The sequence below is a fragment of the Dermochelys coriacea genome, chromosome 3 (assembly GCF_009764565.3).
Source record: "Dermochelys coriacea isolate rDerCor1 chromosome 3, rDerCor1.pri.v4, whole genome shotgun sequence".
Taxonomy (NCBI): domain Eukaryota; kingdom Metazoa; phylum Chordata; order Testudines; family Dermochelyidae; genus Dermochelys; species Dermochelys coriacea.
Window position 1 is genome coordinate 208,160,335 of NC_050070.1, and position 27,466 is coordinate 208,187,800.

General features: G+C 53.9%; 1 protein-coding gene across 6 annotated transcripts in view; it reads right to left on the reverse strand.

Annotated features, from left to right (window-relative positions):
- Positions 1-6,518: 6,518 nt before the first annotated feature.
- The window catches only part of TTBK1 (tau tubulin kinase 1), a 152,122-nt gene continuing 131,174 nt past the window's right edge, over positions 6,519-27,466 (reverse strand). For all 6 annotated transcript variants that reach the window (XM_043512181.1, XM_038397439.2, XM_043512182.1 and 3 more), the window contains 2 exons: positions 9,375-10,975; positions 6,519-7,931 (listed from right to left, as the gene is read on the reverse strand). In XM_043512181.1, coding sequence (XP_043368116.1) covers positions 7,544-7,931; positions 9,375-10,975 — 1,989 coding nt within the window. In that variant the 3' untranslated portion in view covers positions 6,519-7,543. The remainder of the gene's footprint in view (positions 7,932-9,374; positions 10,976-27,466) is intronic.

Genomic DNA, 27,466 nt, shown 5'->3' on the forward strand with positions numbered 1-27,466 from the left:
GTTAATCGGGGGGACGGGTTTCTAGCCTAAACTTCATGTCAGTTTTTTTTTGATCAAGTTGCTCTTTTGATGAGGTTGTTAACCCTTCCCGGGAAAGCCGCCCTCTGTCATGGCTCTGTTGGGGCCCTTTCATGGGGCATGTCCGGCCTCCCTGTCCCCAGGGCTTCACCCCTGCCCCATCACCTTTGCAGGCTGATGTGCATGGGGCAGCCCCATTGGGTGGTGTGGGTGTGGTGGCAGGCATGGGCTGTTTCCTTCCCCCGTCCCACATCACCACCACTGGCAAATAAACCAGCTCCCCCCCCACCACTTTGCAGCGCCTTTGTCCCCCTGCTCTGTACCCAGAGCAAATCTCAGGCCTGGGGCCCAGCTTGGCACCTTGTCTGGGCTGGAACCCACGGGCTGGAGCCTGGCCTCGGGGCCCCAACTTTCCCACTGGGTGGCTTGAGCCTGGGACAGGAGCCGGTCCCCTCCCCATATCTCCCTCCTCCGCCGTCCAGGTGGAGGCAGCTCGGGGGAAGGGGAATTTCTGGCCTTTCGGTCTCTGAGCCGTGGGAGGACAGCACAGGGTCCCAGGCAGCTTTGTGCGATACCATCAGACTCCACTGCGAGGTGGGGGAGTGTGAGCCAGGAGGCTGATGGATGCTTCTGGGAGGTGAGGCAGGATGTGGGGAGAAGGCGGGAGCTGTTCGAGGCCCCTCTGGGGGGCAGAGAGGGGAGCTGGGTGCTGCCCTGCAGCAGGACGCTCTTAGGCGTCTCTTGCCTGCTTGCCTTGAATCCTGCTTTTCTAACCAGTTCCCATTCACCACATGGGAATGCCCGCCCCCCTCCCCCACCCCGCTCAGAGCTTGTCCCATCTCTCTGTGGGGTGTCTCGCTCCCTGCCTCCTTCTATGCTGCCCCCAGGACTCATGCTCTAATCCCGCCCCCCCTTGGAGCTACATAAGAACGGCCACACTGGGTCAGCCCAAAGGTCCGTCTAGCCCAGTGTCCTGTCTGCCGACAGTGACCAGTGCCAGGTGCCCCAAAGGGAATGAACAGAACAGGAATCATGCAGTGATCCATCCCCTGTCACCCCATTCCTAGCTTCTGGCAAACAGAGGCTAGGGACACCCTCTCTGCCCAATAGCCATTGATGGACCCATCCTCCATGAATTTAGTATCTAGTTCTTTTTTGACCCCTGTTATAGTCTTGGCCTTCACAACATCCTCTGGCAAATTATTTACCTCCGTTGAAAACTGACCATTTACTTCTAGTCTTTGTTTCCTATTTTTTAACCAGATACTGATCCGTGAGAGGCCTTTCCCTCTTATCCCAGGACTGTTCACTTTGCCTACAAGCCTTCCGTGAAGGAACCCAGTCTAAGGCTGTCTGAAGTACACTGTGTCAATGGGCTTATCCTTGTGCACATCCCTATTAACACCTTCTACCAGCCCTTGGTTCCTCCACCTGAATGCATCGCAGACAGATGTGCTCCTGCTGGCTAAAAGGTTCTCCAAGCAGCTGCCACTCTCCTTCCCCTAGACATCTCAGAATCATTCTGGCTCTCAAACCTCCTCTCCTCCCTTGTTGATCCGTCTGCCTTGCTCCCCATAAGGAACATGGTCTGCAGAGGAGCAATGGATGCTGGGGCATTCTGAGGAGGGAAAGTCATGAAGCATAGGTTAGAGTAGACCCACCAGGGAGCGGCCAGGGCATGAGAGCCCTTATCTCACCCAAGGTTGGGCCTGCAGGGGCTAAGGAGAGTCACCATAGGTAGGGGGTGGGGGCATTGAGCAAAGCATGGAACTCGGGGAAAGCTCTGCCTGGTACAGTGGAGAGACGAGGGTGGGCGCAATGTGGAGGGGAGAACATCACGTTGTGGAGACCTCGTTGAGCTGAGAGGAATCAGAAAACTTTAAGCTTTCTGGGGAACTTGGGCGTGACGCAGTGGGGGCAGGTTGCCATGAGGTGGCCCTGTCTAGAGGAATGGGAAACCACAGCGGGCTTAGTTTGAAACAGCTCTAACTTTATGTAACAGGATTTTCTGCTGTCACGAGAAGAGCTGGGCTCCGTTCACTGACAGCACATCACCTGGATAAAACCAAATAAACGGCAGAAGACACCAATGAAAAGATAGGCAGGCTTTTAATGGCATGATTGACAATCCCCTTTTCAGAGCAAATCTAATAATGACAGCTGCGTCTGATGCATCATCAGATGGTCCAGGCCATGATCTGGCAGGTGGATTTGTACACAGCCAGGGTCTCTGTGACGCATGCCAGGCGTGATGGCTCAGACATTTGACATGCAGCTAGACCAGCGTCGCCGTCCCTGGTGGTAGTTGTACATTCTATTGCAATGTGTAAACATTCTCGGGTGGCTTTCCTAAAGAATGTGCAGAACCGATGGAGGGGGCACCGTGGGCCCTGGGAGCAGGGCCAGGCAGACAGGACCAGGCAGCAGAGTCCTGCCTCCAGGTCAGAAGACTTTGCTTGGCTGAGTCAGAGAAGAAGGAAATGAACAGAGTTGCTCCAGGTGTAGCGTCCACAGTTAAGAGCCATGTGCCATCGCTTCAGACAGAGCTCTACAAAGCTGCCAGCATTTCAGCATGAACTGGCCCAGGGCATGTAATACAGCACTGGGGTAGTGACGACTGTTTCCCTGGCTTTGCCTCGCAGTCCCCCTGAGCTCCGTGTATGCTCCCTGCCTGCACTATAGGAAGAGAGGGCCTGCCGGGCCGCTGCCTGCCGCTTACTCCAGTGGAAAGTGGGTGTCATTGGGAGGAGAGGGTTTCATTTTGCATGGTGTAAAACAGCACAACCTGCGGGGCAAGACCCCCATATCTGCCAGTAAGCCCCATGCTGACCCCCTGCAGCTATCACCTGCATGGCCCAGCTGCTGCGGGTGCTGAGCTCACAGCCCGGGGGGGGGGTAACACTTAACCTCCATTCCTAGTGGGAAAGGTTTGATTTCCAAAGATTGCCATGAATTCAGCAGCAGCAGCAGCCTGGCTCTGCACCGGGGGCTGAGGGTGCGTTAATGTACAGCGTGTGACTGTTTTATTTACAGCTGTGTGAACAAATGGGAGGAAAAATCCTTGTTTTTTCTGCAAGCACCCCCCACCCTGCCTAAAGCAGTGCTGGCCCCAAGGGCTGAATAGAGAGGGACTAAAGGTCTGCGGGGCCTGACTTCTCAAACCCCACAGCAGCCAAGAAAACAAGAGGGACTGAATGGGCAGCCCCCTCCAGGAGGAAAGCAGGTTGGGAAAGATGCAGGGAATAGCACACACAGAGTGGGGGCCACAAGACAGGCTTCTGGCCACGCACGAGGGAGCCCTATGGGCTACCACACTGATGCAGAGACCTTCTCTAGGGGGGCGGGGGGAACTAGCCCCCATTTTAGCAGCTTTGCACTGGTGGAGGGTGTGACACGGTGCAGATAAACAGCAGCATCCAGCTAATGCTGTGTGTACACAGCTAGCACATATAATGCTCGCCAGCTGTGGGCACTAGGGATCGCAGCACGTGTTGTGGGGTTCCTCACGCTCTAGGGGCAATGACCCCAGGACAGGACAGCGAGTGTCCTGGGGTCAGTCTGTAGCAGAGCAAGTCCCACTGCCATGCAGGCTGGGCTTCACCAGTACAAGCAGCCACTTCCGCTACTCCCCCTCCCCAAGGGGATCGCATTGGGGCAGCGCTAGCCATGGCTGGCCAGCGAGGGGTGTAATGAGGCTAGGTCCTAACCATGGAAAGACCCGCAGAGAGGGCCCAGCTATGGCTGTATTGCAGGCAGGCCTGTAGCTTTCGGCTGCTCACTCCTCTGCAGGGGAAGACACACAGCCTGCTCTGCTCACAAAGGTGGGAGTCTCGCCGGAGGCAGGGAGGGGGTGCAGATGCTCAGCTCATAGTTCAAACCTGCCTTTGCTCTGGGTTGTGTTTGCGCCTGCCGGGGTGCGTCTACAGCGAGATGCTGCACTGGGCTAAAGGTGTCAAGGTAACTGTAACCCCATTTAGTTAAAAGAATGCAAGCCCCTAAGGGGACCACCCAGTGTAAAAGGGGCTGATTGCAGTTTAGCTAAAGTTGCTTGGGAACAGGTTTATGTTACCCCATGGTAAGTTGGTCTTAAACGAAGGGTATCCATGCCAGGGTGTGCACTGGTTTGACTGCACCAGATTAACTAAATCAGTGCACGTGTGTGTGTAGACAAGGCTGCCTACCTAGGTGGGTGTGCCAAGCCTGGTGCCAGGGGCATGGCATGTTCTTGATAAGCTACAAGGGGTAGAAAGCAGTGGGAGAAGGAAGCAGGCTCAGGGCCCCAGGCAGCTGCCCTTGGTGTCACAGCCCGAGGCAGCTAGTTTGCCCCCATTTATGGAGGAGTCATAGTTGCACGCTGCCAGCTCTGGCGATGTGTGATCAAAATGCTCCTGACCCCAACCATCACCAGCTTTGTTCAGAGCTGCAGCCGCCAGGCTTCAGGCCCCAGTTTGAGAGACAGGCCAGGGAGGCTGGTACCAAACCCCTGACTCTTACAATGCCTGGCGGCTGCTGCCCACAGTACGCACCCTCGCTGCCCCAGGGCCGCTCACAGGCATTGGTACACAAGTAGGCTTTTCGCCGTTCACACTCACAGCAGCAGACGCTTCACCCCCTGCCCCCCTTTCGCTGGGGCAAGCGTGGTTCAAGCAGTAGGAGCCCCACTGCCTGCAGCAGGCCTCTTTGTTGATCTTTGTTAAAGAGCTGGGGCTTCGCTGCTCTAGGCTGCAGCTGGCTCTCTGCTGTGCCCTGACCCATTCTGTGACTGCAGTAGAGATGCCTTTGCCCTTGGACCTGCAAAGCAGCCAGCTAAATGCACCCTCCCCTGCCTGCCCACACAGCTGGAGAAATCAGTTCCGGCTCTGGGGTGTAAGACCCTTCTGCCCTCGCTCTGGCCAGCCTTAGGGCCCCCTCGCACTGCCTCAGCTCGCCTAGCCTTGGTGCCGTCTCTGCCGCTCACTCACGCTCGCCAGAACTTTTTCCCTCCCTGCACAGCCTCCCGTGTCCCAGCTTCTGGCCCCCTGCCTAGGCCCAGAGTGTCTCTCCCAGCCCGGAGGCAGTAGGCACTCCTGGGCAGCCAGGGTTTATGGCAGGTGCCAGCCTGCTGCTGGCAGGAGGGTTTTCCAAGCATGTAAACATGCTTGGGGCTTCTTTCAGACCCCTTTCCAATGTGTAACATCTCCTGGCCGTTATGGGCTCACTGATGCTGTGTCACAAAGCCTAAAAGCAGGAGCGTTTCCCTCCCCCCCCCCCCCGCCAAAGGGATTGGTTACAATTAATGACCAAAAAAAATGGCAGGTTTCAGAGTAGCAGCCGTGTTAGTCTGTATCCGCAAAAAGAAAAGGAGGACTTGTGGCACCTTAGAGACTAACAAATTTATTTGAGCAGGTATTTTCCACCGAATGCATCCGATGAAGTGAGCTGTAGCTCACGAAAGCTTATGCTCAAATAAATTTGTTAGTCTCTAAGGTGCCACAAGTCCTCCTTTTCTTTCTGCAAAAAAAAGTATTTCAATGTGGGTCTTTCTCTGGGGCTGCTGGTCCTGTCCTGGACGCAGCAGTTGGGTTACGGCTTTAAGTTTCTGTCTGAAACCAGACCGGTTAGAGAGCGTCTTAAAAAAAAAATCTGGCCGGTGGGATTTGCACAACTCCAGCAACGGAGGCTTCAAGGGAAAGAGCGATTAGTGGGAGAGACACACTAGAAGGGCAAGTGTTGGCAACCCTGCTAATGCTGTACCCATGTCTACTTAGCCCTACGTGACCCCCCCTCTCACCCCGCTCAAGTGTGAGCTACGTTCTTGGTTGGCAGGAAAATGACCTTGCATTTGGCTGTTTTTAATGCCGATTCTCGCAGTGAGCTCACTTACCCTGCGAGCCAGAGCACGCTGTAGGCCAGCCCTGTCCTTATCATTCTTTATCACCCCACCAATCTTTGTGTCATCTGCAAGTACTTATGTGAGCAGCCAGGTGCATCTGCAGGCGTGGGTGGGCAGTGTGTGTTGTATTCTTCTGCTGCTCTCTGCCCCCAGTGCTGGCATGGTGTAGGGAGGGCTCCCCAGAGCAGTGGGGCCTGGCGTTGCACCCCATTACGTTGCATAGAGCATTTTGTCCCTCTCAGAGTGATTGTCACAGGCTCTCTGCAGACTCAGCAGACATTGCGGCATCGGTCACACGTGGCTCACGTTTTTCAAGCGTTGCTTCCCAGCCATGAAGGCTTAAAGGGAGCTGAGGGTTGGCAGGGATCACATGCCATCCGGAGCTGGGGCCTTAATCTGACCCTGCCACTACATTCACCCGGTTTGTGCTCCCGCAGCACGTCGACGAGCTGAGAGTGCAGGAGGTGGAAGCCAGAAACCCCACCTGCCCAAATCAGCTAGTTATACGCTATTGTAGCAGCAACAGGCCAGCCCATCTCTGGCTGCAGCGCAGCCGTGCCTGCCTGTAGTACACAACAGTCTCTCCCGCCCCCCCCCCCACAGTGTTAATGCCACTGTGCAGCCCCACCACCAACAACAAAGCACAAGGAGTTTCGGTGCAGGGGCACCCACACGAAAGCCATTCAGTGACACCCACCTCTTTAGGGTGGAGCTGCGGCTGGCAACAGTAGGAAAGGCTGGATGGGCCCCCCCCCTCAGCTGCACTGCTGTGTGCTGGGACCGATAGTCTCCATGGGGCACAGTTTGCTAGCCAAGATGAAGGTGTCTGAAATCTGCCCCCCCCAGCCCTTGGGTCCCTGGCAAGCTGTCAGTGCAGCCCGGGCTTGGTCACACATACCCATCTGCCACCACAGACAGATTGGCCTGGGGGGGGGGGTGTCACTGAGCACCAACACCCGGCTCCCTGCACTAGCAGGCTTGCTGGAGCAGCTGGTAAAGTCCAGCTGGCGCCGCGGCCCAGCGGCACCCTTCCCTGTGCGGCATGCTTCCCCGTCTGCCCGCCGAGAGAGGTCCACAGCTCCTCTCCGCCTGGCTGAGCACTGCAAGGGGCTGCCCACTGGCTCGCAGGATTGTAACCACTGTCAGTGCAAGAACAGCAGGCGAGGCGCGGGGGGGGTGCGGGGGGCTTCCTGGAGCAACACACTGTGTGTGTGGGGGGGGGGCAGCTCCCTTCAGTCCCAGAGCCCTCACCTCTCCCCCCAGTGGGCGCAGCACCCATGGCCATCACCTCTCCCCCGACTTCAACTGCTGCACTCTGCAGCACCCGTGTCAGCGCGCTGGACTGGAGCCTCTGGTTTTGCTCACGGAGCAGGAGAAGGGGCGGGGGCCCGGGGTGGGCAGGCACTAGGCAGGGTGCTTGAGGCTCTGCCGGGTGGTTTGCAATAGCAAGCGTGCGCTGCGGCTGAGCCCTCGGCGGGGCAGAGCGCTCCGCCCTGGGGCAGCTGGTTCCGGACGGCGTGGGCGTGGGCGGGAGGGAAGCGCTGACGTGCTGCTAGCCGCTCGTGGGGCCGGCCTGTAGGGCTGGGCGGCGGCAGCTCGGTCTACACTAGACGCCGGAGTTAGCCAGCCTGACGGGTGGGCGGCAGAAGATCATTATCTGGCCGTAGCCTTGCCTTCCGCGCCCGCTTGCCTTCCTTTGGTTGCTGGGCTCTGAGTCTGGGTTTTCCCTCTTTGTCCTTTCCTGGCCAGGCCTGGGGAGGCTGGGGGATCTCCCAGCAGCCCCCGTGCCAGGACTCGGGGTTGAGGGCGGGGAGACGGTTGAACTCGCTGCAGGGCAGACCCTGGCCTATGCTGCCGGGAGGGCGAAGGACTCTCCCGTCTGGGGGAAGCACTGAGGTTGCGTGGGGGCAGGCTGGGGCTCCAGGGGGGACCAGAGCTCCACGCGGGAGGAGGAGGAGCCGGACTCGGGGAGGAAGGGAGCCGGCTCTGGATCTGTTTCAGTGGGGAGTCACTGGGTGCAGTCCCAGCTGTCCTCTGAAGCCTGCAGGGAGAGAGAGGAGACAGGAGGGGAGATGAGGGGGGTAAACCCAAGGCTCTGGGCTTTTCGCTGCTAGGCCATCCCCTGGCAGCCGGGCACTCTCACTGGCACACGCGGCCTCCGTCGGGAGCTGGCTGCCCAGCGACAAGCCAGCCAGTGCTAGCGCACAGGGAGGCCAGCGGCACGTGGGCCGTGTCTCAGGGGCCCGATCCGCACACTGGCGTTTCTCTCTTGAACTGCCTCAGACCAAACGCTGAGCCGCTCCCGGGGCTGGGCTTAATAGCCAGGGCTGGGAGCAGGAAAACCCTGTGCCGTAGCTGAGCCCTGCAGGAAACCAGCGAGCATCTCATGGCCAGGCCCAGGGGCAGACGGGGAGATGGACCGTGAGGTAGGTGGGTGGGAAAATGGGCTACGGGGCAGGTAGGGAAACTGGGCCACGGGGTGGGAGGGCAGGTGGGGAAGCCAGGCCATTGGGGGGGGAGAAATGGGCCAGTAGCGGGATGGGCAGGCAGCAAAGCCAATCCTTGCTCGTGTGATGACAAGAGCCCTCTGCATCCATGCCGCTGTGCTTGGTGTCCGCTCTCCCCAGCCCTTCCCAGCTCACGTCACCGAAGGCTGCCAGCTCTCTGGGCAGAGACCCGGCCTCCCTCAGGCGGCAGTCAGGACAACCGGGTCCAGCCCCACAGTGCTTTGGGCACCAGCCCAGGGCTGATCAGAGAAGAGGGCGCCACCCCATCTGCCCTGTCTGGTCTCTACCCCTCGGCTGCGCCCAGCACAGGGTGCAGGGCTCCGGGCCAGGCTCCAGGCCCCCTGCACAGGGAGCGCTCTGTAAACGTAGCTCCAATGGGGCTGCAGGGACCTGGAGGCTGCTTCCGGGAGCCGTGTAGCGCTAGGGTAGGTGGCCCAGGCCCCTGCTGCACTGCCGACCGGATTTTTAATGGCCCACTCAGTGCTGCCATTCAGAGCCGCCAGGATCCCTTTTTGACCGGGCGTTCCAGTCGAAAACCGGACACCTGGCAACCCTACGTAGGCAGGCCAGGCCACCCTGCCCCACAGGGCTCCAGGGCCAGGCCCAGGCTGCTGGGAGCTGAGAGCTAAACACAGCTGGGTTTGCCCTAAACAGAAATGGAACATGTGAAGGGAGACAAGTGGAGACGGGAACCCCGCAGTCAGGCAGAGGGAACGGGGGGCTGGTAGGGGGCACCCATGGCCAGGCCGAGGGAACAGGGGATTGATGGGGGGAACCCCACAGCCAGGCCAAGAGAAAGGAGGTTTGGTGGAGGGAACCTCATGGCCAGGCCAAGAGAACATGGGGTTGGTGGGGAGTCGGTTCCCTCCATGGCCAGGCTGCGAGAACGGGGGACGGGGGAGCCCCAGGGCCAGGCCGAGGGAATGGGGCATGGGAGGCCTGCACGGCGAGGAGCGAGGGCCGTGCCGGTGACTGACCTGGCGGTGAGAGCCGCGTCGAGCGACGAGCTGCCTGGTGCTGCTGGGCTCCCGAACTTCACTGCTGCTGGCGACGTCCTCGCAGGCACGATGGGCCGAGGGATTCTGCTCTTTGTGCTTAAAGTTTTCCCTTCTCTGCCTGGGTGGGACGCCTTCCCCTTCCCCGTCCTCCGTGGGACAGAGTCGTCTGAGTCATGGGTGTCCTCCTCTGAGCCGGTGGCTGAGAGGGTCTCCGAGGCACGTCTCCGCTCGTCGCTGGAGGAGGCTGAGGAGGAGGCCCCAGAGGCCAGTCTGAGGAGGTGGCTTTGCCTTCTCTCCATCACTAGGCGAACCAAGTCGGGCTGCTTGGCCCTCTTGTGAAGCCTCTCTTTGGCCGAGAGCGAGGCCGACTGGTCTGAGCCGGTGTCCTCCTCAGAGAACAAGATGGGAATCCGGCTTCTGTATCTGGCACTCAGAGGTTTCCTAGGGCCTTGCTTCGCCGTTCCCAGGAGAGCCCCGGCTTGCGTAAGGCGTTCGGTCGCCAGAATGGTCTTTTCTAAGCTAGGCTCTCCTGAAACCAGCCGGCCAGTTTCTTCCAAATCCAATGCCAGCGCGGCTTTGCCTTTAAGCTCCAGCCTCTCCTCCGGGGACTGAGCCACACCGTTGGGAAATGTCGGCGGCTCCACCGCCATCTCCGAGGAGGTTTCGATGTGATTGACTGAGAGCGTGCAGATTTCCATCTCTCCTCCTTCTAAACCAGAATTCGCACTCCCATTTTCTACCAGCCCCAGGTTCTCCTCCAGCTCCTCCTCAAGGATGATCTCCTCCAGTTGGCCCGGAGGGCAGTACTCCTCATGCCTCACCAGCTGGCCGCCGGAAGACATGACGTTCAGATGGGTCTTCTCAGCAATATGAACAAACGTGCGCTCGACTTTGGTAAAGGGGGAGGACGTCGTGGAAACTGCTGCTGGAGGCTTTGGTTCTGACTTAAGGACGGAGGACAGGGTCCCGGGCTCCGACACATCCAGCTGGCTGCCCAGGGGCTGGGGCCTCTCGCTCTGAGGCGTTAAAGCAGCAAGTGTCCCCAGATCGACATCTGGCGCCAAGTCGGTGGTGAGTGGAGACTTCTTCATGTCACCCGGTGAAAACAACACCAGCGTTTTGGAGCCTTCCTCCAGTTCTAAATCACCATCGGCCATGGAAGCTCGGCCCTTGGACTCTTTCTGATCATCGGCCAGCAGAGTGGATGGCGCCCCTTCCTGACTGCGCTCTGTGCTTTTCTGGCTCACATCGCTGCTGGAGCTACTGTGCATGTCAATCTCTTCTCCCAAATAACCAGCTTCCTCCTCCTCTTCTTCTTCCTCCTCCTCCTCTTCTTCTTCTTCCTCCCCCTCCTCCTCCTCCTCTTCCTCCTCACGCTCCCCATTCAGTTCCAGATGGGGCTCCGGTGGTTTGCAAGGAGCGGTCAAGACAATGTTTGAGAAGTCGACCTTCTTTATCCGCTGGAGGATCCTAGGCTTTTCCCTAGAGTCTGACACATCCCTTTTAAAGTCTTGATAAGGCAAATTTAAAGGCACCGCCTTGGGCAGACCATTCATTTCAAAAGGGTTCAGTGTAAACACCTGGAACAAGATAGACGTGAAAAAGAAAATACTTAGTATCCAGAAAAGCATGGGCATCAATCTCACAACACTAATCACAGTGGGACGGGTCACATGGCACATATCTCTCTTCATGCCCATGAACCAGCCTTCCCTAGAACAGGGAACGGGCGAGAGGCAAAGCAACCCTCCAAAACCATTTCCTTGTCATCGGGCAGTCTCCTGTACGCCTTCTCATCAGTGTCACCTAGGGCATCAAACTTGTTCTCCAGTCTGAATGACAGCCCGGTATAAATTTAAGATCGCACCCATCCTTCATTCCATAGAGGACTCCCGCTCGTCACCCTAACCCCAGTTCCAATGTGAGTTTTGTACAAAGAGCAAAGGGAGAATATGGCCTCTCTGGAGTAAACTTAGCTATTATTTGTGTTCAGCACCTTATTGCCACACTCAGCACTGCTCAGTTAGGGCCCCGGTATCATGGCCTTTTGCTTTTCCATCCCCATCTTCCTCTCCCACTTCCTGGCTGTCTTATCTGCGTCCCCTTCCCATCACTGACTCCAGTTCCCCCCACCATGGGCTCCCCCTCCTCCCTTCCCCAGTCCCTCGCTAAAATGATCAGCAATTAGTGAAGGCTGACACATCGAGTGTCTTTATTAGGTTTTACCGTTAACACTCCCTGAGGGCTTTGCTGTTTAAGCTTTGATTTGTTTTGACACACTCCGGTTTAAATTATTGGAAAGAGCCTGCAATACCCAGTCGCATTCATCAAGCTAGAGTCAAGTATCTCTCCTGGTTGTTTTACGGGGACAAGTGTCCAGATAGCTGTTGACATGAACAATACAATCTCAAATTCCTTGCCAACCGGCAAACAGGCAGCGGCTTTGCACAGAATAACTAAACGTGCCTTGACTGGAAACACCCTTCGCCCTTTTGTGTACCTGCGACACCTGAAGCAGGCTCCATGTTGGTTCCAGACTGCAGGGAAGCCACTCCCAGCACAGCCATGTGGAGCTCCTTCTCCAGTGCGTCCGGAGTGTTTGCCTCTCAACTATCCATTTTTGTTATCCAGCAAAAGCTTTGGCATCATTTTTTTTTTTGACTTGGCCTCCTCCTTTTTTCCCCATCTACCTCCCCTGCGCTGGCCTGGCCTACCCACTTTTCTGTGCCCTCTGGACTTTCTGCTTCACTTCTCCTGCGTCATTTCTCAGGCCCCAGGCTCTGCAGGCCGGTCCAATTGTAGCGTGACTCTAGCGGACACCTTTGCATGCAGACCCGTCTCCCTCTCCCTGTCCCATCACCGCTTAGTCAACTCAGCCTCAGTTGCTGAACTGAACGCACTGCACAGGGCGATGCACCCAGACGGCTCTTCTGCCTGAGGACCACCTCGCAGATGTGTGTCTAGGCCAGCTCTGCGGCCCAGGGCTGTGTGTCATTCGCTTGCTGAAGCTGGCTCTCCCGAGCACAGGGCCTGCAGTGCAAACAGCATTCGCCAGGGGTCTTTCCAGGGACTTTGCAGGGCTGTGCATCAGGCCCTCAGTGCAGGAGCCCTGGCAGCCTGCCCAGGGCGTTGGGTTCCCCACAGAGAAGAGCCGCTGTTCCCAGTAACATTTCTGTGGACGTCTTCCTGCTCCAGCCCCGTTCCATTTCCTCTGATCTGGGGGTGGGTGGTTTTAGTGGAGGACGATCATCCACTTCCCTTTTGTTGTCTGGACGATCCCCCAGTTCTCTCTTTAAACCTCTGCCTCTGCTCTCAAAGGCCAGCATCATGGCCACCAGCCTTCTGTCGAAGAGAGCTGAGTGCACCTCTCTGGAGCTTCTCCTATACGGGCCGGAGGGATTATTGCAATGCCCCAGCACTCTACCTCCCATGGGGCCTGTGCACACTGCCCTGCTGCAGTGGGGCCAGGGATGGGACTGGATATTAATGCTCTAGCTCACTTTTTTTCTGGGCAGCATTAGCCTCTCTCCTCAGCCGCAGGTCCCGATTCTAGAGACCTCTGGTATTGCTCTCATTCTCTGCTAGTACCTAATAGCTCTTCACCTTTGTACTTAAAAACAACTCCGCCCCATCTAGCCGCGCATGCTCCAGCCTGGTTCAGCACTGATCCACGCTCCCTGATCCACGCTCCCCATCAGCTCCTTCCTGCTGTTCATTACAGCCCTCTCTGGGATTAGCCAAGCAGCCCTCGGGGCCACGTGGACAGCCCCTAGCCCAGTGGGGTACCGACCCAGATTTGGATCTCAAGGTGCTACGGTAGCACGAAAAATAACAATTCCTTCCCTCTCTTCTAAGTTTCGGCCTTTCTGTTGCCGAGACATGCCTCAGCCCTTTCGTTTAACCTCTGCTTCATAGAATCATAGAATCATAGAATATCAGGGTTGGAAGGGACCCCAGAAGGTCATCTAGTCCAACCCCCTGCTCAAAGCAGGACCAAGTCCCAGTTAAATCATCCCAGCTAGGGCTTTGTCAAGCCTGACCTTAAAAACCTCTAAGGAAGGAGATTCTACCACCTCCCTAGGTAACGCATTCCAGTGTTTCACCACCCTCTTAGTGAAAAAGTTTTTCCTAATATCCAATCTAAACCTCCCCCATTGCAACTTGAGACCATTACTCCTCGTTCTGTCATCTGCTACCATTGAGAACAGTCTAGAGCCATCCTCTTTGAAACCCCCTTTCAGGTAGTTGAAAGCAGCTATCAAATCCCCCCTCATTCTTCTCTTCTGCAGACTAAACAATCCCAGCTCCCTCAGCCTCTCCTCATAAGTCATGTGCTCTAGACCCCTAATCATTTTCGTTGCCCTTCGTTGTACTCTTTCCAATTTATCCACATCCTTCCTGTAGTGTGGGGCCCAAAACTGGACACAGTACTCCAGATGAGGCCTCACCAGTGTCGAATAGAGGGGAACGATCACGTCCCTCGATCTGCTCGCTATGCCCCTACTTATACAACCCAAAATGCCATTGGCCTTCTTGGCAACAAGGGCACACTGCTGACTCATATCCAGCTTCTCGTCCACTGTCACCCCTAGGTCCTTTTCCGCAGAACTGCTGCCGAGCCATTCGGTCCCTAGTCTGTAGCGGTGCATTGGATTCTTCCATCCTAAGTGCAGGACCCTGCATTTATCCTTATTGAACCTCATTAGATTTCTTTTGGCCCAATCCTCCAATTTGTCTAGGTCCTTCTGTATCCTATCCCTCCCCTCCAGCGTATCTACCACTCCTCCCAGTTTAGTATCATCCGCAAATTTGCTGAGAGTGCAATCCACACCATCCTCCAGATCATTTATGAAGATATTGAACAAAACGGGCCCCAGGACCGACCCCTGGGGCACTCCACTTGACACCGGCTGCCAACTAGACATGGAGCCATTGATCACTACCCGTTGAGCCCGACAATCTAGCCAGCTTTCTACCCACCTTATAGTGCATTCATCCAGCCCATACTTCCTTAACTTGCTGACAAGAATGCTGTGGGAGACCGTGTCAAAAGCTTTGCTAAAGTCAAGAAACAATACATCCACTGCTTTCCCTTCATCCACAGAACCAGTAATCTCATCATAAAAGGCGATTAGATTAGTCAGGCATGACCTTCCCTTGGTGAATCCATGCTGACTGTTCCTGATCACTTTCCTCTCCTCTAAGTGCTTCAGGATTGATTCTTTGAGGACCTGCTCCATGATTTTTCCAGGGACTGAGGTGAGGCTGACCGGCCTGTAGTTCCCAGGATCCTCCTTCTTCCCTTTTTTAAAGATGGGCACTACATTAGCCTTTTTCCAGTCATCCGGGACTTCCCCCGTTCGCCACGAGTTTTCAAAGATAATGGCCAAGGGCTCTGCAATCACAGCCGCCAATTCCTTCAGCACTCTCGGATGCAATTCGTCCGGCCCCATGGACTTGTGCACGTCCAGCTTTTCTAAATAGTCCCTAACCACCTCTATCTCTACAGAGGGCTGGCCATCTCTTCCCCATTTTGTGTTGCCCAGCACAGCAGTCTGGGAGCTGACCTTGTTAGTGAAAACAGAGGCAAAAAAAAGAGGCTTCCTTGTGGGTCTGGTTGCACACGTGGCCGACAGTAACACCGCACAGTATGGGTGGTGTCCTCTCCAAACTGGGACCTTCCTCTTACCCTGCACATTCGGCTCATGCCCCTTCCCTGACTTCCTACCCTGACTGCAATTGAGAGATGGCTTCCCTTGCAAGAACTGACTGCTAGGGTGGGTTATGAAACCTTCTACGTCCAGCTCATGGTTATGTTGTGTTCCTCACTGTTCTGGGCGGCCTGTGTGCTTTCCTGGCTTCCCCTTTCAAATGCCTGCTGCAGAGAACCTCAAGAAGTACAAATATCTGACAGCGAGAGAACTGGGCCAAAAGAAATGGTGCTCAGCATCAGCTGCCAGCAAACCTGGCCCAAAGAGAATTGGTTGCAGTGACAGTGTGGTGAGACGTCCTTTTAGCACACCCATCTCCTTACCTGTGTTACTCACACTCCCTGGACTTGTTAAAAGAAAGACATCCCAAAGGAATCGTGGTCTGAGGGTGTCTCTTCACTGCAGGGTTAACTTGGGTGTTTGGCCCCCAGCTCTGAGTAGCCAGGTTAGCCTAGTCCAGGGCAGAGCACCCACACTGCAAAGCCCCACCCGAGTTACCATGTCTGCACTGGTGCTGTGCTCCCCTGGGTGTGGTGCTAGGACTTTTGGAGCAATCCCATGGCTCTTAGCGCTGCAGACAGCTGAGCTTCTCCGCAATTCTCTCCCACTGAATTGTTGGAAAACTCCTCTGTCTGCCTGGGCACACGGGGATGGTGGGAAGGCACTGGAAGATTACTGGCACTAGAGTGAGTTAGCCTGCATCCTCACTGCAAAGCAGGTGGGTTCCAGACTGCATGAAAGCAGCACTCATGTTCTAACCCCCCCCCAGCCAGCCTGGGCTCATAGGTGTGGGAACTAGGGGTGCAGGGGGGTGCTGCAGCACCGCCAGGTTTTACGTGGGGATCCACTGCCCCCCGCCCCCCACCCCCCGGGGTCCTGGCTCCCGGCCCACCACCTGGGGGCCCGGCTGCCGGCCCCACACCCGCTCCCAGCTGTGGCCCCAACCTCGGCCCCCTTACCCCTGTCCGGGTCCCCACTGCCTCGCGGAGACACGGCCCTGCTCCCAGCCCCAGCTCTGGCCAAGGGCGGACAGGGGAAGGGAGCTGGCTTTCAGCATCCCCACTATTCAGAGTGTTCCAGCTCCACTGCCTGGGATGAACGTACCATGTAGCTCAGCTGAGAGGGGCATTAGTAACCACGTGAGTTAACTCGGCTGTGACGGCAAGCCCTGACATGGCACAGGACCAAGACCTGGCTTCCAAACCTGGAGCTGCCTCTGGCGCCCTGGGTGGTTCATTTCTCCTCACTCTCCCCATCTAGAAAGCAGGGCTAATGATACTGACCCACCTTTGCAAAGCCCTTTGAGATCTAGGGAGGGAGACTGCTCTATGCGGGAGGTGCTGATGGCAGCTCCGTGGTTCAGAGTATGTCTACACTACCATGACTACACCAGCGTAGCTACGCTGGCATAGCCGTGTAGGATAGACACAGTCTACAGCCCCTCCCCAAGTGACCATAGCTACGTTGAGGGAAGCATTCTTCCATCCACACAGCTGTGTCTACACTGGCAGGGTTTGTTGCCAGAGATGGGTTTTCACACTCCTCATCAATGCAGCTATGTCAAGCTCACCCTTTAGTGCAGACCAGGCCAGAGATTGCACCAAAGATTCCTTTCAACGGGACCACTGAAATTTTTTAACTCTGTTTCAAGGGGACCATTGCAATCTTTGAGTTCTATTGTTTTGAGAAAAACTACTTGGAACGAGAAATCTGAGCTTGTTTGAATTTTCAAAGACACCTTTGATTCCAACAGTACTGTTGAGTTACAGTGCTTCCAAAAATCCCTTCTTCCAGATTTTCAGGCTGGGGAGTCTCATCTTTCATCATAACCCACTTTGGGCAAAAGGCAGGCTCCTCAGAACCTACACACGGCACAGCATCCCCGCTGCTCTGTGAAACATACTGCAGCCCGGGGGCACCTGAACCGGGGAGCCCAGGTCTCCTCGGCAAAGAAGGGTGATGGAACTGAAAGGGTCTGGATTTTCTACAGTACGCTGGGGGGAAGAGAGGGCTCAGGATTGGGACTGGGTGGGGAGGCTTTGCACCTTCTTGCTGCTGGGGCCGAAGGAGGATGGATCAGCCCCAGACATAGATTAGAGCAGCCTGAAGGCTGCCCTGGCTTGTGCACCCTGCTGCCAGAGTCCCTCTGGGCAGTACAGCAATAAAGAATTACCAGGGTGCAGGGCTGTCTTTGTTATGCCTCCTCCTGCCTCTGCTCAGCTCCAGAAAGTGCCCCATGCTGGGAGATTCTGTGCAGAGAGGATTCCCCAGCGTGGGGGAGATGCTCCATGCCAGAAGCCTGGCTGAGTCTCCCTGGGGCTGCAGACCATACTCTCCTTTCAATCTCTTTGATTTAAACCGTTGGAAACCACAGGGAATTCAATCTTTAGGAAACACTTTGTGAGGGAAAGATCAGGCTGCTAAGAGACTCAAAGCCAGACAAACCTAGGAAATACAGTGTAAAGCCCTAGATCTGCATAAACCTCTCCCCCACACTGCCCAGACACACACTGCACACAACCAAGTCACCACAGTGACAGCCCCTGCTGCAGGCAATCTCACAATGGTCCAAAAACTTCCAGCCTTCGAGCAATCCCAGGGAGGCAAAATCAGAGGGATCGACTCTCACATTGCACTGCAAGCCCAGAGACCACACGTTCCAGCCCCAGATCTGTCCCCCATGGCTTATCACTGCCTCCACCTTGGGGACAGTTTAGCATTCACCCCTTTCACAGGTAACAGAGCTTACAAGAGTCACTTTATACAGAGCTGGGACAGAACTTGGTTCTCTAATAGAGCAGCCAAGTCTCATACACATTGACACAGTCTTTCAGAGAAACATGCCAAGTTAGGAACTTGTTTAACCCATGAAAACACATTGGAGCTTTGTATCAACCTTTCCTCCCCCAGGTTATGAACCCACAGCCTGCAGCTTTATGGGACAGACTGCATTCACTTCAGCTATAGGATAGGAGCTGCTAGCCAGAGGAAAAGAACGCTCTTATCCTCTAGGTAGACCAGCCCATACAGGGGAGATACAACACACAGTGTCCAACAGACCTGCCAAGCGTCACACTTCCAGCATTGAACACATGCTTTGTGCAGGTTAGTCACAGATCCCTGCCCCGCTGGTAAAATATTCATTATGCATGAGAGATATCTTCCCTACCATGCATGAGGGGAAGGTACCCTGAGTGGTAAACCAGGAGCCATTGGATGCACTGTCAGAGTAGAGACCTTGGATCTACACCTAGCTCTACCTGCAGTGACTAGGTGCAAATTCTCACGTCATATTGGTGAGCGACCTTTACCTCGCCAAGGCAGCAGTGACACCTTGGCTCACAATACAGGTTATGAAGTAGAGGAGGTATTTGCAGCCATCAGGGGAAGAGTGGTATTAGAAATCAGCCTCTGGGCTGGTAGGTAAGCACACCTTCCCCACAGTACTGGGAGCAGAATCTTTCTTGTCTTGTCTTCTCCAAACTCTTCACGTCATGGCAAGACTGCCTAAGGTTATCAGCTGAAAGTCGACATCCCTTCGGGTCTGCTGAGAATTGATCGCAAATCTGAATGAAACACTGGCTGTCTCTGACATCTCAGCGAGCTCCTGGAGTGGGGAGACGCTCACAGACCTAGTTCACTAGTTAAACATGAACCTAAAGCTGGCCTAGGCCTTGCTGGAGCCCCAGGCACAGCTGACGGGTGAACCAAAGCAGGCCTGGCCTTGGCAGAACAGTAACACACTAGGTATTATCTAACCAAATAAGCACATTCCTGACCTGCAAGGATGGACCAAGAACACCCAGAGTAACTACATAAACAAACTCCCAAGAGATGGTACAGGGATGCACTGACCCCTCGTAAGAGAAGCAAGGGATGGCAGGATAATGGATGAGAATGTTTGGTTTGAACTTGAAGATACAAGATAGAGGCTGACAACGAAAAGCATATGGAATGTAATATGTAACTTGTTTGTATCGATGCATAAAAGGAGAGTGGAAGGAGGGGTATCTTTGTACTGATCTAGGGGACAGAACTGGTACATTCTCACAGGCATATGTGTTAGTGTATCTATAGCTCCTATGGGGCACCAGCACTGTGCTTTGTCAACAATGAACCTGGCCGAGCACCTTCGCCACTGAACTGAGCCTGTGGGCTTTCCTGATGAGTAACTCGAGGTCTGCTGAATCAGCTGGCTGCATTCTCTGCTCATTCAACTAACACTGGAGCTCCGAGAACAGCTGCACTAGCAGCACTGACAACTCTGCGGCACCAGCAACACAAACAGCTGTCAGCACTGCATCCCTGGAAACCAAAGAGGTCTTATCATTTGAGTCTACTGGGAAAACACAGTGAATTCAGCTGGATGACAGTCCAGCCCAGCTTACCTGGGGTTCACAGAGAAGCTCTGGAAAAGGGATAAGCCCTGTCTGTCTAACAACTGAGCTCTTCCACTCGTTGCTAAGGGTCAGCATGACACATCACAGAAGGATCTTCCAACAGATTTAAAGGAGAAGGGGTGAAAGAAAACACCATCACCAGGGTTGTGCCTTTGATTCTTTAATAAGGTTTTGGTAGTATACAAGCTTTTTCCGATTGTCTGGATTAACATACATGGATTTAAAAAAGGCACAGAATCCATTGCACAGCTTCTGTTTTGTTTTTTAGATGAAGTTGCTCATTTGTTGTGGTTTCAAGTTTAGGATTTTACAGTACTCGGCAGCATTTACAGCGTGTTCTACATACAGGTATTCAGTGCATGCTTTTAAACAAGAGTTAGAATTCAAATTCTCTCTCAGGATCTCTATATACACAATAATACAGTGCTTTTCTTCTGAAAAAAAGCTTTAAATTGTTTCTTGCATGCTTGGTCTGGACAGGAGAATAGTGCAAGCATATAATACAGTGTTATTGCAATACAAAAAGGCTGAGGGGTTTATCTTAGGCTCTAAAGGGATTAGACACAGGAAGAATAAAAAGGCTCAGGGAAAAACAAGCTTTGGACCCCTTCAGACAACTTGGTCCTTCCAAACCAATCCCTCATTACCTTTTAAGCTACAGCAGACAGTTCCCCCACTGAAATGGGCTTCCAGAACTTCTCTGAATGCAGCAACAGATGAGACCTGCTGTCGGACCCACGTGAGTCTGTCTAATGTGCTTCCGAAATGATGCTAGCCTGGAGGGTTGCATAAAGGGGACTTTCTCAAGAACCAGCTCCTTGTGCAAACACAAGAGCCCCAAGCTGAACTTTCCACAGCAAACCAGGAAGCTCATCCACACTCTGCACACCTGTGTCCAGGCTAACTGCATGACATAAGTACATCAGCATCATCGAATTCTGTCAGCTTGAAACAGAAGCGACAACTACAGACACACACCCCTGCACCTTAGCCGTCTTGCAGCAAATGTATGATTTGGACTCAAACTGGCTTAGCAGTGACAGAAGCACAGCAATGAGCCACTGGCTGTGGGAGATAATGCAAAGGAAGGATTTGCTGGTCCCTGAGTTTTTTCATGGGAGCTGGAAGGTCCAAGAACAGAAAGCAAGTTCCCAACGCGACTCAGAGCACTGCATTGGGAACGGGAAGAGGCCTTAATCCTGAGAAATGCAGATAGCAAATAGATAGCAAGAGTTTTAGTCCAGCCTTCCCTGTAACAGCTTCCAACTGGATCCTGTCGGGGCCTCAGCATATCCTGGAAGTGACATTATGCTCTGCCAGCAGCGACTGAGCTCACTGGGGACTGGGAGACTTGGCAGAATTTACTACAGTGAGGGGGAAAGCCAGAATCTGAGTGCCTGATTCCTTCCAAGCCAGCTGCCCCAGGGGATAACACGGAGCAGGTGCCCTCACTGAATACAATCCCATAGAACTATGACGCTAGTCTGCAGAAGCCTGTCATTCCAAGATTCGGCAGCACCAGTCTCATGGAGATGATCTCCTTTCCCAGTGTCCTACCACCGGAAGCTACACTGTCCTTCTATTGATCTTTAGAGGTGCATATGCCACACCCATCGCTACGCTAGCTGCGTGCCCTGCTTCTCACTGTGTGCGCTCTTCGTGTTTGCTTCACACCCCTTCCTCAACATCTTGGCAAGACGTGCTAGGCCTGTGAAGCCAATGGCCCTGGCACAGAACTCCCTACTTCTCCCGCGATTACCCATCCCTGGGAGAGTCTGCCTCCGGCTCTCTGCTTGAGGACACGCACCAACACGGAAGGACTGTTTTCACTATCCACTGAGCAAAGTGGAAGGAAAACAATGCAAAACATGTACTAGTCCCAAGTTGCAAAAGCAACTTGATAGCAGCAAGAAAGAGGAAGAAGAAAAAAGCTTGCAAGGCCAATCCCTTCCCCCAGCAGTAACAGACCATGTAAATTAGCAGGGCTGGACAGGAGCCTGCTGTGGTTTTCTCAGGAAGGACCAAGCTGAAGGGGCAGGCATCCCATGAGCAGCCCCTTTATTCACCTGGGAGCATGGAACAGATTTTGCAATTAGCTGTTTCATGTCGGCCTATCACCCACCTGCGCTTGTGATGAAGCTGATGATGAGGAAGCTCTAGTTCTTGTAAGGAAGATTTAAGCCAGGTTCGCTGGGTGACAGGAGCCAACATGAAATGCTTCGCATACTAAAAAAATAAAACCTCCCAACACACAGCGAGTTTCTCTCTGAATGTTCAGATATATGCAGGTGACTGTAGCGTGGAGGTTAGTTTCAACCCCACCTTACGTGGTTTAGCAGCTTGTTAAAAAATGTACATTCATTGCAAGATCATTTCCCACAATGGTTTTTGTGGTACAAAGAAGGAATTTCAATACATCAAGTGAGAGTTAGAAACATTTCCTATAAATGAATCTTTGTGCTGTCGTGTGGAACTGCCAATGCAGATCTCTACGTTACAGTGACCCAGACAAAGAGCACATGGTACGAGAATGCAGCAAGGGAAGGAACTGGCACACTGATCAGCCTTTAATTGTTCAGTACACAAAAAACGTTCTCGTGGACTCAACCCCAACTGGTCCCAAGTGACAGCACCCCCTCCCCATCACAGCATGCTGCCACTGGAAACATAAACGTGCTATGAGACACTGTACTAAAAAAGGGATTGATTAGGCTCCAGGCCCTTTGCTCTAATCTGCATACACACATAGGGCCAAATAATCCACTCAAAACCAGACATGACAAGGGTATGGCCCTTTGTTTCACTGAGGTTCTTCCTTTGCAATAGCCCTTGGGGTACTTGCATTGATGTACACAAGTGGCACTGCCAGAGCAGAAAGCCTGTGCTACGCCTCTGTGATAGACCTGGCCCATCACACTCCATGCAAGGCTCATAGACACGGGCAGTACTGCCACACAATCAGCAATGGAAGCTCCAGCAAAAAAACCCACCATTAGCATGGGGACAAGGGTGAGAAAGGGTGGGGGGCATATTTGGCTTATATTGGCCAGCCTCTCCAGTGACCTGGACGTACCCTCCTATCCATGTGTGGAGGGAGGGCAGATGGAGGGCAGCCAAGCTAGGAAGAAAGGCACCCCATGTTTGCAAGTTGAGAAGTATTTGGGGTTGTTTGTTTATTAGAAGCAGAAAGAGGCGTTTAGGGATTTTCAGGGCTTCAGACCTTGTCCGGGAACAAACACAATCCCCCTTTTATCAGCAAGCCTCTCAAGGCACGTCTACACCACAAAAAACCCACTCCCGCTGCAGCGAGTCTCAGAACCCAGGGCAACTGATAGGGGCTCCTGCTACAGGGCTAAACATAGAGTAGACATTCCTGCCTGGGCCCCGAGCCTGGGCTCCAGCCCAAGGGGGAACAACTACAAGGCCATTTTCAGCCCCACTGTACGAACCGGGGTTAGCTGACTCAGGCGCCGAGACTTGCAGCTGCAGGGATTTTCTTGCCGTGTAGACATACCCTGGCAGGCAGCTCTGCCCCTTACCCCTGAGCAATGCTAGAGTTTGGCCAGCAATTATCTCCACATCACTGATCACCAAAGAGATTTCCACCTTGAATGCACTAGGATAAGAGGGCTTCCAACTATGCAGTGCAAGCTACTTAAAAAGTGCCTCAGCTCAAGGTAAAGATCTGATTGGGACAGGTCAAGGCTCTCCACTACACCTCATATTATCTAGCAGAAAAAGTGTTACGGGTTAATGATACAGTCCTAACACAGTACTGCTCATGTGGCCGGGGAGTGGAGAGATTCCCTCTATCCCACCAAAGAGATGCCAGTTTCACCGGACTGAATGACTTTACATGATGGATCTCCTCCCCAGGCCATGTTCATAAGCAATAGAAACACTACCCTAGCATGGCTAGGGTACTCTTGTGCCACCAGTGAGCACTTAAATGCAGAACACACATGTCAAAATGAACTAAGTGCTAATAACATGCGTCAGAAAATGACGATGCAGGAGGAAAAAGACCGGGCATTGATTTCAGTGCTAGTTTCAGAGACACTGGCAGGTAGCCTATTTATTATTCAGCTGTTTAACATCAAAGAATCTAAAATATAAATGATTTCCTCTTTCACTCATTCCTTTCCCTAAGATCACGGCTCTGAATTCAGGGTAGTACATCTCTGTATGAGACACACATCGGCGATCCTGACCACTTGTGACCAGTGAAACCCCAGGCTGCTTTTTGGGATTAGCCCCTGTGTCCAAACCTAGTTTCTTTCAACATGGGAAATTACACTCTGCCTCCTGAAATTCTCCCTGCAGGGTGAAATTCTTTCTTCGGTCAGGATCTCCTGGGATGCGGGCATTTAAATGGGAGGAGAAGTGATTCCTATCACATATCTATACACTTTGTAAAGTGCTTTGGGATCATTTGGGATGGGGTGTGCTACCAAAAGGTAAAACACTCTACTATTACTTAATAAACTCTGAAATGGGCTTTTTAAAGCTCAGACAATGGAAAGACTTCCAATTTCTCTCTGGAGCTCTGAGAACTACCTGTCAATCAGACAGGAAGAGCTCTCCAGTTCCCCGTCTCTAAATGGCTTTGCTCTGCTACAAACTGTCTGAAAAGTGCAATGCCCCAGGCCCTGCACCCTGATTCCCTGAGGAAACCCGTGCAATAGAGAAAAGGCTAAAGTGCTGAGGCTCACTTCTTGCCCCTAGTCTAATTAGAAAGCCTCATCTCTGAAACAAAGGCCCCAAGCTCTCAGAGCGGGTGACTGCCACTGCCATGTCCTGCCAGACAACTGCTCTGTGCAACCAAAGACAATGGATAGGTCAAATCCTCAAGGCCACCAGCACATGGCAGCGCAGGGCAATGGAGTCGGGCAGTGCCCTTTTGGATGAAGTGGTATGATTAGTTTGAGGCACAAAACAAACACTGTCTGGAGCTTTAGTTTTGTTTCCCGTATCGCAGTGTCAGTCACAACCCTTTGAAATGAGGATTATTAACAGGCCTTTGAATCAGCTCAGCGGCAGGAACCCCATCACCCTGCAGCTGCAGCGTCATGGGCAGTGTCAGCAAAGCAGTGAAGTGGCTCGGAGGAGCTGTGCTTCTCCCCCCCCGCCGCCAGTGTGAAGAGACATTCCTCCCCAGCAAGATGCCAGCTGCGAAAATGCCATTTAAACAGAGCTTCTCCACTTCAGCAAGGGAAGGGAGCAAGTTTGCAAAGCATAAAGCCAGTCTCCTAGACCCCCAGCCCTGAACTCAGACTCTGAGGTGTGCAGGGGAATGTGGGGGGCCAGAGACAGGTTGAGGGGGTGTAGGGGAATGTGGGGGGAAGGGTGCAGGCTGTGGGGGACAGGGACAGGGATGCAGGGAGATGTGAGGATAGCAGATAAGAATTGTGCAGGGCCAGGTGAATCTGTAGGGTGAGGACAGGAAAGCAGGGAGCACCAAGGAGCGAATGTCATCTGGGGAGGAGACTGAGCAGGCTAGGAAGGGAGACAGGCCAGTGATAAGGGAGAGGGATGGAGCGCAGGGAGCCCTGCCCTGCAGCCAGCGTGGAAGCCGCATTTTTGCATGTGCATTTCAGATTGAATTTTGACCCTGAATTACTCACACCCACCCTGGACACCAAGTTCACAAACCAGAAGGCAAATAACCCTCTCGTCTATGCCTGGATCCATAGCTATAGCCAGAGGGATCTGTCTGAATCTTTGGACTAGTGTCAGCTTGGCAGGAAAATGTCTTGCCCATCCTTCTGGTCACGGGCAAGGCAATGCACTGGTGTGCCTTAGCTAGGCTGGCAGCAGGGCTAGGCCTCTAGCCTGGTGCCCCCCTGCCAGGAGAGACAGCTTTAAGGGGATGCTGGGGGGAAGGCTGCAGCTGCATCTGGAACTCACCATATCCAGGGGGCCCAGCCCTCCCCTGCCCCAGCCCCAGCCCCAGCCCCACACAGGAAAACTGACGAGGCCTGCCCCTTTCAGAACACCCCTGGCAGCAGCCTCGGGCATCACCATGTCATTTGGTCCTACCCCGTGGGCAGGGAAGGGTGACAGAGTGAGAGACACTCATTGTGTGTGGGGGGGAGGGGTGCCATTCACCTCACTACCACCACGGGCCCCTCTCCTGCACCCTAGCAGCCGTGCCACTAAAAGGGACTTGGGCAAGGGATGAAAGCAGCAAGGCAGCAGCACAGCCCCTGGCTTATACACCACACAGCCTGGGCAGAAGGTGACTACAACTGTAGCGGGAAGCACCTCAAACGGGCCACATTTGCAGAAGAAGGGCTGATATTCTCTTCTTTGCCAAGCCTCTTTGGCTGCTGGCTTTTGTTTACCTGCTTCTGACGCAGGCCACCGAAGATTAACTTCCCCAGCAGCAGAGCCCCACAGAGCCCGTGTGGGTCTAACTGCAGCAGGCAAGGGCTGGGAGAGAGCTTCCCGTGACAGTGCTCAGAGCCTTCCCCTGCGCTCTATAAGGTCTTTGAAGGAGACTAATGCACCAACTCAAACGAGGGCTAACGACTCACCAAGGATGGTGTGATCCAGACAATGGAGGAGGGAGATTGGAGGCCTTTGCCTAGAGCGTCCTAAATTAGCTTCACTCAAGCATTTATAGCAACTTTTTCACAGAGAGGGATTAAAAGTCAAGATCTCATCAGCTCTTTGCTATGGGACGAAGGGATGGAAGACTATGGGTGTTGGGCAAAGAAAAGAAGGAACTGAGGGGTCCCAGCCCACACATGGAAACCAGGTTATAAAATAGAAGAGTTTTAGCAGATACGTACAATTTGATCTGTACTGGATCCTACCCCACTGTGTCCTCACAAGGTTAGTGGGGCTAATTTTGAATAAGAGTGGTAAACACCAACAGGGAACATGTGCTGTGCAGAATGGGGCACAGGCCAACAACAACACAACGTTGCTCATTCAGAAAACAAGCACCCCTGGCTAACGCACACAGATAGAAGGCACCAGAGTCTGACTTCACAAAGAGTGAGTTTTCTTGCACTGGTGTGGACGCTGCAGCCGGCGAGTTAATTCTGAGAGGTAGCAGGCACCTGGGAAAATCTGACTCAGACAACAAACTCCTTACACACACCCTGGCTGCAACTCACTTTTTTCTGAGGTTTGAAGTTTAATATTTGTCAATTGCGCATTTAAACATTTGCATCTGTGATTACAATACACCAGGCTTCTCAAACTTCAATGCACCGCGACCCCCTTCTGACAACAAAAATTACTATATGACCCCAGGAGCGAGACCTAAGCCTGAGCCCACCTGAGCCCCACCACCCCAGAAAGGTGTCCAAAACCCAAGCCCAAGGGCTTCAGCTCTGGGCGGGGGGCCTGTAATCTGAGCCTCGCTGCCCAGGGCTGAAGCCCTTGGGTTTCAGCTTTGGCCCTGGGCAGTGGGACTCGGGATTGAGCCCCGGGCTCCCGCAAATCTAAGCCAGCCTTGGTGACCCTATTAAAATGGGTCCTGACCCACTTTGGGGTCCCAACCCTTGGTCTGAGAACTACTGCACTGCACTAATCTGGGAGACGTTATGGAACTGCACTCTCACATGGTGGGCAAGGGTTTTTTTCGAATCCTGTAATGAAAAAGTTGCTACTTGAAAATTCTTGGCAGCCGCCATCTCTACAATCCTCTCTCCCTACAATTGGGGACCCCACAGTGCTACTCAGTGTGCTTTGTTGAGTATGTGAATAAATAATAATCTGACAAAACAAACCCAAAACCGCACCCCATGTCCCTGTAACAGCAAGAGCCCCCCAGTTAGCACCTGCCTAGTCAGTCTCCATGTTTTTAGGACCAGAAGGAACCATTTTGACCACCCGTCTGACCTCCTGTATAGCACAGGCCAGAGGCCCTCACCCACTCCTGCTGGCAGCCAATAGCTTGTAGTGGAGCTATAGCCTGTCTCTTACAAAGACTCCAATCCATAGGTGC